A 10,812-nucleotide genomic window follows, 5' to 3' on the forward strand; every position below is an offset into this window, starting at 1 on the left:
TAAAAGACAGACATGGGGCAAATTTTAGGCTTCTTTCATTTTGACTTTCCTTAGTAACATAATGAGGGGGAAGTGTCCGCTCAGATTTGTGGAAATATATATTTAAGAGTAAATGCAGCAGCACAAGGACTTAAGAAAATGTTCTTCCTCTAGTTCCAAGCCCATGTTAACAATACATGGCTTGCACATGACGTCACCACCAATACTTTCTGGTGCACTGTTCTCAGCTTTACTAGCACTGCTCGAGATAAAAGCACCAGATAAGTTCACCACCTTTCACTGTCCATGCGGTTCCTCAACATGGCAGCTACATTGGCGTCAGTGCAAGCTATGTATAAAGAAGAATGGAGCAGTTATAGTTTGTTGCTAACGCTGTCTTAAAAGCCGTGAAGCCAGCATTTGCAAACAGAAATCACTAAAACATATCAAATAAAAAGCTAGCATTGTGGCTAGAATTTGTAGTTCTTATCCTTCAGTTAACTTGCACTCTGTAGACAAGACAATGGGACCAATGAGACAGAACCAGGCCTTTGGGCAATGTTTTCCCCCAATCAAATGTTCTTCCCCATCTTTCACATTTACACAGAACAAGTTCGGAAACGAGAACTCTAGAAAAATCGATTTTCTACTTAACAGTATTACCAAAAGTGGCCTCACAAAGGTCACAGTTTTATAGGCAAGAACAAATTTGAAAAAGGAAAAAAAAAAAAAAAAAAAATGCAGTACAGCCCGCGATCATTCCATAAAGACCAAACTAAAGAGCGAGGTAAGCAAGGACAAGCACTGAAATTTCTGAAACTGAAATACTACCATGGCTCCTAAAGAATGTAATAAAAGTAAAAAAATAGGTTTTAGTTCTGTAACAATACTACAGCTATATCTTTAACATGACTGTTTGATTTAATACTACCGCTAGGCTAATATTTAAAGGGGCCATGCAGACAGAACACAAGAAGTTTGGTTCATTCGAAAGATTGCTTCGTTAGAATCATACTGACACCACTTTTAACGTAAACTCGGCTCAAATAAGCTATATAATTAGGGAAAAAAAAAAGGGAATGGCCATGCGACTCACTAGCTCATTTCCCGCACTAGAACCTATGATGTAACACAGTTGAACCTTGTGATAACGAACACTGATATGGCGAATTATCGTCTATAGTTAACTAAATATGAACTCTGGTTGGCCACGCTTTATTTCAGTAACAGTTATTCTTTTTATAACGAAACTGAAACCACGAGAGCAGTGCGCAATATTGGCAATAACAAAGAAATATTTGAAAAGGCTGATAAGCTACTTGTAAAAACTCCTGACGTCGTAAACTACGGAAGTAGAAAAGGCCCTTTCATGCGTGGGCACTGTGCGGAACTTGATCCTGCTCAGTGTTGTGAAAAGCCACCTGACGTAGATAACATTAAAAAAAAAAAAAAAAATGAACGCAGGCCTGTTTTGACAAATAGACATTCAACTGTTGTAATTGCACGTTCTTATGTTCTGGCTCATTTAGTCTGAAATGCCACAAGGAGATAAGGAAATAGGAGTAAGGATTACCTTGTTAATGGTGGGTTCAAAGCAGAGCATATAGTGTTTCCGTATCTAAGATTTTCGCACTAGCCAGATTGCCGATTTGATAAGGCCAATTTTTACACCTACTGTTACAATGAATATCAGATATAACGAACTAATTTACTGCCCTGATACCATTTCGTTATAATGAGGTTCGACTGTATGCACAGCTGTGCGCCTGGCTGAGGCCGGCAAAAGCAAACGCAAGTAAGGCAGGGCTTATAAGCTTGCAGACCGAGCTATTTTTTTCTTAAATGTAGTGCATATCCATTTTATAGCGGTAAGAATGGTGGGGTAAACAATGAAAGTTACGAACGTACACGTAAACATAAAAGCACCAGAGCCTACTGCTGTTGGTATTGCACACACTATGCTTGTTATAGCTGCACAGTAGTCTGGTGCGTTGGGGTTCTCACACAACAACACCACTGGCGTAAGCCTATGGGGTTGTCGATTGGCCGATTGGCGTAAGCAACACTGTCTTGCGTGACCTTGTTTGTCGAGCACACCCAATGTTTCACGAAATGGTGACTTCCAACCGCAACAAAAACCAGCCAGGTGCAAATACGCTTAGAAACAAAGTGAGGGCAGACAGCGGTCCTGCACAGTATGGTGGCACCATCTAGGAAGACTGACAGTAAACAAGATGTTCCAGAGTCCACTGCAGACTAAATGGCGCACTAACGTTCGCCTGAACTAGAGCACTGCACGGGCCGGAATTTCTAGGCCCGGCCCGACCCGGCCCGGTAGAGACACGGCCCGGGCCCGGCCCGGGCCCGACAAGTTTTTAAAACGGGAGCCGGAGCCCGGCCCGAGCCCGACAAATTTTTATAATGTGAGCCCGTGCCCGGCCCGAGCACGACAAAAATTTAAAATAGCAGCCCGAGCCCGACCCGAGTCCGGTAGAATTTAAATGAAATAAGGCCGTGCCCGCCAGACTTTCTAAGTATCAGCCCGAGTCCAAAAGGCTATAAACATGAGCCCGAAAACGTTTGCTGTTTTTAACCTAAAACCGTAAGCATAAAGCGACTACATAAAGCAATGAATGGGAAATACTGTGATCACAATAATATAATTAGGATTTTGTTAGTGTTGACTCAACAGACTACGTTTACGTACATTTACTGCTGGAATATTTGACAGCATTTTGCTTTTACTATCTGTTGCTAAAGGAACTCGGAGATTGCGCCACGGGTTCAATTCGGGTTCATACACGAACGCGCCTGAAATTTGAGCAGATGACGTGTCCGCTTTCATGACTTCATTTCTGTTTTTTCCTTCAGTGATGAAGGCAGCATTATTTTGTCTGCGTTTGTTTTCTTTTCTGCCTTGAATCATGGTTTTAAAACTTTTAATCCGAAACATTGGCTCTGCTTCGAAAATTGGTCCCCGAAAATATATGCACGGTTGTGACTACCGCCCATACGAAAACATGTGAGCGTCCGGCGTTCCTACTTTCAGCAAAAGAATGGGGATGTGCGGACCTTGAAGGCAGCAGCTGATGGCAACAAATCTTGTCTGCCTTGCCTCGACATTCTTGGGTGACAACTTGCTTTCCGAAGTGGAGGAACCGCTTCAGTAGGGTTTGGTTTCGCCCTCCACGGACCCTTACCATCCCGACGACGCTGCGGCCGCGCATGTGCGCTGTGACTGATCCATTTATTTTGTTCGACGACGACTTCGAGCCAGCTCGCCGCCACCGGGGGGGGGGTTCCAGCTACCGTTCGAGACAAAGCGACGACGCGGGCCGCACGACCCTTCGTGGAACTTCTGTGAGGCGGACCCCGGCGACGGAATCTTTACGGCTCCCAGCCTCAGGGGATGTGTTTGTGTTGTTTTGTGAATAACTGCTTCTCCCCGCGTCTCCTCTCTCGTGCCTATTCCACCAACCCCCATCCTGTACACAGCAGTGTATCCGACGTGTGCACTCAAAATAAAGAGCTGTACTCCCATTCTTCAGTCTCCCGCTTCTTGTGGAGGCCCAGGCGCTTGGAATGCAGGGCCACACGTCGTGACCGAGGAGCCGCTTGGTACCACGGAGGTGGCAACAGTAGACAGTGCGAAGTCCATATCGCCATTGTTCTGTTTGTTTTATTTCAAAAAACATGTTGTATTGTGTGTCAGGAGTGCCCTCGTCTGGCCTGCTCTCTCCCACTATATATGCTGCCCAGACTGTCTGTTTTATAATTGATGTGAAGGCTTTCTGAGCAGAATCGTCTATTTATCATGTTTTTTTAACGGCGCCATAGCGACATTGCACTTCGCTTTTTTTTTCTTTTCACTTAACCTCAAATATCAATGGGAAAACTTCTTGCTATCAACAATTTAGAATTAGCGTCACAACACTGCCGTGCCTCAGGCACTGCTCGGGCCGGCTCGGGCCGGCAAGGCCCGAAACATTTTTCGTTCAAGCCGAGCCCGGCCCGGGCCCGAGAAAATGTGTGCTACCCGGCCCGAGCCCGGCCCGCGGGCCGGGCCGGGCTCGGGCTTTCGGGCCGGCCCGGGCCCGTGCAGTGCACTAGCCTGAACACCTGTCCTTGTTACATCATTGCGGACGTCACAAAACACACGATTTGGCAGGAGAATCAAAATTTTAACTTAAATTGATTCATTCCTCTGTGAATTAAGCAACGTTTGCTGGGGGCACTATGAAGCACCAAGTTTTCTGAATAAAGCAAACTTGTATTTTGTCTGCACGGCCCCTTTAAGGGGAGACGCGGGTCTTGGAATCCCGAAATTTGGCCAAAAAATCGATTTTTAGAAATCGCCATTTTCGGAAAGTAGAGCTATTTTTCTACCGGTTAGCAAAATATCCAGACCCAGGAGTACGTATTTGAGCCATAATATCAATTTATAGCACCGACGCCCGCTAAAATCGGCCAAGATTCGACGCGAAAATAGCATTTTTTCGACGACTCGCCCCTCGGGTTCTACATGCCCCACGGCGTCCATCTTGGTCTCATTCGAAAGCGCGTCTTTTCGTTTTCAATTCCCCGCCAGAACCACTCCGTTTCGTCCATTGGTTGCGAGTAAAACCGGGGTAGAAAAGAGACGGAACGCGCCGCCCAATTGGCTACTGACTGCACGTGACCGCAGGGCGCAACCTCATTGGCTGGGCGCCGTGGGTCGTCTGCTCGGCACTCTCATCACAGTGCAACGGCTCATGTATTCATCTATGCGAGGACCGGCAAAAGCCCCGCATGGCGTAAAAATAAAGTAAATATGTCTATCGATAACTGAAAGGAAGAAGTAGCAGTATTAAAAGCGCCTGGAGTACGATTTTCTGCGTGTCTGACGACGACTTTTCGCGAGAACGGCGCCGAGACGGAGGTAGGCTTAGCGCCCCCGCGGGCTGCCGAGACGATAGCGTAGCGATATGATTACGCCTGCGGGGGCACTAAGTTGCGTCTATCTTTCGATCAGCAGCAAATAGAAAGAAAAGAAATGATAAAGTGGAGGATGCCGCACGCCGACGTCGCAAGGGAAGTGTGTTCATTCTGTTATCAACGATGCCGCGGCGGGTCGGCCCGCACTCCGGCGCGCGCTTCCTTGTCGGCAGGTTACCATATAGATGAGCGATTTGGGAATTATAAATGTTCGCACTATGCACAATCTGCGTTGGTGACGTGATATACGAGTAGATTAAACCGAAAACGTGGTTATCCCACCTAGCCAAGCACATGCACGTTACAGAACAGTGGCGGGCATTCCGTTAGCAGCCCCTTCGCTGCAACTCATTTCACGCGATGCAAATCCGATTTGATTGCTACAAATGAAGCAGTAACATAACAAAATAAACGTTTACAACTGTGGTGCACGATCGGCACCTCAGCCCTAGACGCCAAAGAGTGACGGCGCGCTGCCAACAGCATAAAAATTGAAGCAACGTTCTGGCTTTGCTTTTGTTCAGTTTTTCTGCCAGGTGCCATCTGTAGACAGAGGATTTCATAATTTTCCCACCAACGGATTTCAGCAAACTTGGTATGCTCTTGTTGAGCGAAAAGCGAGCTACATTCTAGAACCTTTCTTTTTTTCATATGCTCAATAGATAAAACTGTCACTTGTAGTAAAACTTCAACTGCGATTTTCTCAGCTTCCCTTTTTTTGCATATGTGCCTAGCCTTACAGGGGTTTTGAGATAGTTTTTTTCAAAGGATTTCTACAAGTGTTATACCGTTGAATTCGGGATAAAATGAACTGCATGCTGAAGCTATTTTAATTGGCTCATTTTGCCTCAAATAAATGTTATGAGTTATAATTAGAGGTCATTAAGTTTTCAGAAAACTGTACTTGGCACAATTTTATTAATTCTATCCAATCAACTATCTTTACAGGAATATAAATAGCTTCAGCATGCATGGCAGGTCTTAAGCTACACATCCATACCATTTATTTTAAGAAAAATTTAGTAAAAAGTTCCTTAAAGGCCCGTAAGAAATTACTTAATTAGGCTCTAGTGTTTTCTTTATAACTCAAAAAATAATTATACCACTTGAAAACTAATTACATATCTGAAATGAGGAAGACAAAACACATATGCACAGTGATTTTCATTATCACAGACCAATTAATAAAAAAGTTCATTTCAAGACCCACGTCTCCCCTTAAGTTAGTGCTCACTGCTTTCCTGTTGAGATTAAAAACAATAGCTTTGCTTGGTACACTTGATACTATTCATTTAACTCAAGGTTTTATGAAAATTTCTGGATCATTTTGACAAAACAACGTCACTGAAACTAACTAAACTGTACGTTTAGCTCGAGCAAGTTGGACCGTGTGTCTAAATAGATAGTAAAAATCTGACTGCATCAAATTCGGAGGCGAGAATTTGTGGCAATACACAACCACATATATTTCAACTTGCAGTTAAAGGCATTTGATTGGCATTTTAGAAAATGTGGTTCTAAATAACCAACTACTACAAGAAGGGTTGTGCACCATGCAAGACTTCCTGGGGCTCAGTCATTCAAATGGTTTGCTTTAACAAAAACGCAGACACAGTCTGGAACTGAGCTCACGAACTTCTCAAAGCAATACACTGCTTGAGCCACAACGCAGGCCACCTGGTAACGCCCCAACTATGCAAATGCACGATCAATGCGAATTTTTTCTCAGTTGCATGACATACAGACCAACACTAACTGTGAAAAAAGTTGGCATCCAGCTAAAGTGCAGCCATAAGGCTACAAAGGAAAGCTATACATACAGCTTTCTCAGAAAATTAAGCGAAGGGGAAAAAGAAAAGAAAATCCATCGTGGTTCCAGGCTTTGAACCCCAGGCAACCAGCGATCTAGGGCAGCCGTTCTACTAATCTAATTATCCAGGGCCTAGCCATTAGTAGCACAAGAGTGAATTAATTGACAACTTGAAGTGACAGACCGGTGTTTGGTGAAAGTGCAGTTTGCCACAATGGCACAGAAAGTATCTGAACGTTTAGTGGGGAAGGACATCCGAGAATATGAAGTAAACACTATGGAACACGTATGGTGGAAATAAACCCTTCCTTTTGTTCCAATGGCAGTGCCTGCAGTCAGTGCCAGCTGCAGCTGAAGCTCAAAAGCATGAGCGCATGAACTAAAGATAAGGTGTTGGCACAGAGGAAGAGAAAAGGCCCTTTAATACCACCATGCAGCGCACGAAATGCAATGGCAGTAGTGACATTCCTGGCTGCTAAATTTGGTTGTGCACCCGCCGCGGTGGCTCAGTGGCTAAGGCGTTGCGCTACTGAGCACGAGGTCGCGGGTTCGATTCCCGGCCGCGGCGGCAGCTTTTCTGATGGAGGCGAAAAGCAAAAACGCCCGTGTGTACGAGATTTCGGCGCACGATAAAGATCCCCAGGTGGTCGAAATTAATCCGGAGCCCTCCACTACGGCGCGCCTCATTGCCTGCGTTGCGTCGGCGCGTTAAACCCCCACAATCAATCAATCAAATTTGGTTGTCTTAGCTAGTGCGTTATTATTGCTAAGAGTCTCCGCAGCATCAGATAAATATATAGGCCAAAAAGGATAGTAATGAAAAGCTTGTAAGCCTGAAAGGAACAGAGGGCAAACAAACACACCAGTGTATGTGTATGAGGCTTTACACAATGCAACGTGTCGACCCCTTCACCAGTAATTACTATGAGTTAAATCATCCAAGCCCTCGACTGGCTACAACGCCAGAGACAAAATATACCACGAAGATTTTTGTGATACTCTAATAGTGAAAGCACTATGGGAGCACTTGTCAAACAATCTGCGGAGTGTGCTGGCTTGTGCAGTTCCATCCAAGTTGAGTAGCACAGTCAGTATCGCACTGCTCATCCCATTTACTCATTTTGCCCCCCACTAACACGAAGAGAAGGGTGGCAAGGTGCAGTCCCTCATGAAGAGGCAAGCAGGATTGTTACCTTCATTATGCATCTGTTTCTAGGGAACGAGGTACAAAGCAACACTACCCTCAATATACAGCGGGTTCACAATCCCCCTCATTTTGCTCAATCGGCATTAAACACGTTTGCCCCTTATGAGCCCGCAACTCCGCATATCTTGGGCAGACTCGGTTGCCGCTCCAGACTGCCCAGTGAAATGCACTAAGTGCTTACAGGCAAAGGTATATTTACAGCTATTGTATGTGTTACATATGTTTGAAATAAAGGAAGCACGTCACCGCAATGGCTTTCTCCCATTTGTTTTCAATCGCAAATTGCTCCGACTGCAGCAACTTTTGCGTCACTATGCTTTTCCTTTCAGATCGCAAGAAGACCAGGAAAGAATTGCATAAAGCAATATAACTGTGGCCGGCACGTCGTCCCACTCATGGCCATGCACTTCCCAGCTGTCACAGGGCAGCGATTCATTTGATGGCAAAAGGAGAGGCAAACATTTGTAAACATTCAGTGAATGATTCTGATTTCTGCAAAAGAGGCGAGACTGCTCTTACCTCTAATATTTTAGAGCTATAATTAAAGGGATCCATCTACTTCATGCACGTATCAAGTTCCTTGCCTAAAAGCTGCTGCTATTCGCATCGTCTGCTTAATTGCAACACTGAAAAGCGGACTTCGTATATTACTTCACAAAAAGTGCAATTGGCACACACGAAACGGTTGTTTAGGAAAAATTTTTAAAACACAAAAACTAAAGCACGTAATCACTACTCTCAAAATTTCGTTTTACCCACCTGCTGCGTTACCGGCGGATTCGTTAAACGATATTTACCACGTGCGGTACAGCAGCTTAGTCAAGATTGTTTTTAAGAATTCATATTCGACCACATAACAGACTACACCAAGGGTCAAATTAAGAATGCAAATTAAGAATAATGAATGATGACTTTGAAATCCGGCAAAACAGTCAACATTACCGCCATTGATGCCTTGCTTCAGATTTTCAAGTCCAAACGACGACTTGGGTCTGTTGGGTCTGTGCAGCAACCAAGTGAGGCTGCACACAATTTTCGGAAATTTACGGCACTACTGCCGTGTAACAATGCGTGAAATCTGAACACGTATTAGCACATTGTACGCGAAAACTGATGAAGCAGATGGTGCGCAAGGCGAATAAATTAAGTAACCGGTAAAATACAGCGAAAGGCAGCATACGGCAGCGCTGATAGCGCTGTTCTGCGCGTGTTACCAGTGTTACCGTGGTTTCCACGTAGCTACTGGATATCCTGTTTTTCTCATCTGAGCAGAAAAAGTTATCTTTTTAAAATGCCCAAATAAAACATGAAACGCTTTTAATTGTTCAAATGATGTGTAACTTCTCCTAGAACCAAAAGTAACGCATTTCGTCTTCTTGGAGCTTGAAGCAGTCGCCACTTGGTGACGTGTGTACTATTCTCCGCATTCTATCAGCTCTAGGATGGCAAGCGGCGTTTAACCTGCTTCGTAAACGCGGGCTTTTGTTAGTGTCTTACTGTAAGATTATTGTGTTTATTTATTGTAATTGTACGTTTCCCTGTGCTCGATTGTTGATACGATGGAGGAGATAGTGGCCAAAGTGGGGAACGTTGTCTTCGAACTGGAGATGGCCCTCGAACAGCAACTGGGCGCGTTGCCGCTGCCGTTCCCGGGTATGGACAAGTCCGGCGCTGCCGTGTGCTGTTTTTATGTGCAGGGCAACTGCAGCAAGGCGTCCGCGTGCCCCTTCAGGCATGTTAAGGGGGACCGGACGGTTGTGTGCAAGCACTGGCTTCGCGGCCTGTGCAAGAAGGGCGACCAGTGCGAATTCCTCCACGAGTTCGACATGACGAAGATGCCGGAGTGCTACTTTTACTCTCGCTTCAACGCGTGCAGTAACAAGGAGTGCCCGTTTTTGCACATAGATCCAGAAGCGAAAATCAAGGATTGCCCCTGGTACGACAGAGGGTTCTGTCGACATGGCCCGAACTGTCGTCACCGGCATACCCGCCGCGTCATGTGCCTGAGTTACCTTTGCGGGTTTTGTCCCGATGGCCCGGAGTGCAAATTTATGCACCCGAAGTTCGACCTGCCTATTCAAGACCCCGCACAGCAAGCAAAGAAGGCTAACATCGTATGCCACTACTGCGGCGAAGCCGGACACAAGGCTATATCCTGCCACAAGATGCCCCCGGAGATGAGGGAAGAGCATCACCACTCGCGCATGCAGTTCCACGGCCACTACGGCGGAATGCACCGACGGGACCACCACGACGATGGCGGAGGCCCGGGTACGGGAGGAGGCCAGCGAGGCTTCAGGCCACTGGATCAGGTCACCTGCTACAAGTGCGGTGAAAAAGGACACTACGCCAACAAGTGCCCCAAGGGACATTTGGCCTTCCTCAGCAGCGCCCTCCAAAACACGCCGAATCCATAGACTTGTCTGTTGCTTCGTTGTTTCCGTTGTCTAGCAAATGTCGCCACCAATTCTTCTTCGCATTGGGCAGAGTACGTGGTTAATATTTGTAGGGTGAATGCTATCACCAGATTTTTGTTCACTTTGGGCACATTACAATGAACTCTTCTCAGTGGGCTGAACTTATCGTCAAATTGTGGCTGAGATTGCTAGCTCAGAAAGGCCGCCAAGCTGTCCTTGAGCTCCAAGCAGATCCTTGGGAAGGCTGTCATCAGTCATGAATTGTGCTAAGCCATATTTCTGACATGTTAATTTGATCTTCGAGCCAATCGTCATTGAGATTTTTAGTTGTCATTTAGCATTGAAAAGTTCAGTAATGATTGTCTCAACATTAACTGTTATTCCCTATATAAGATAACAAAAGAATCCCCCTAGAACCTGGCCCC

The 10,812-nt window shown here is 45.6% G+C and overlaps 2 protein-coding genes across 2 annotated transcripts in view; one reads left to right on the forward strand and one right to left on the reverse strand.

The window, feature by feature from the left end:
- Window positions 1–9,133, reverse strand: part of LOC144155250 (transmembrane protein 208-like) — a 34,856-nt gene extending 25,723 nt beyond the window's left edge. Inside the window, exon 1 of the mRNA XM_077686574.1 lies at window positions 8,913–9,133. Within this exon, the coding sequence (XP_077542700.1) occupies window positions 8,913–8,918 (6 nt within the window). The 5' untranslated portion in view covers window positions 8,919–9,133. The remainder of the gene's footprint in view (window positions 1–8,912) is intronic.
- A 245-nt stretch (window positions 9,134–9,378) lies between these two features.
- On the forward strand, window positions 9,379–10,524 carry Clp (Cleavage and polyadenylation specificity factor subunit 4). Its single transcript, XM_077686573.1, has one exon. It carries the CDS (start codon window positions 9,530–9,532, stop codon window positions 10,385–10,387), a length of 858 nt encoding a protein of 285 aa, XP_077542699.1. The 5' UTR covers window positions 9,379–9,529; the 3' UTR covers window positions 10,388–10,524.
- The last annotated feature ends 288 nt before the right edge of the window (window positions 10,525–10,812 follow it).

The sequence above is a fragment of the Haemaphysalis longicornis genome, unplaced genomic scaffold, assembly GCF_048455015.1.
Source record: "Haemaphysalis longicornis isolate Haplotype H1 unplaced genomic scaffold, Haemaphysalis longicornis Haplotype H1 scaffold_1, whole genome shotgun sequence".
Classification (NCBI taxonomy): domain Eukaryota; kingdom Metazoa; phylum Arthropoda; class Arachnida; order Ixodida; family Ixodidae; genus Haemaphysalis; species Haemaphysalis longicornis.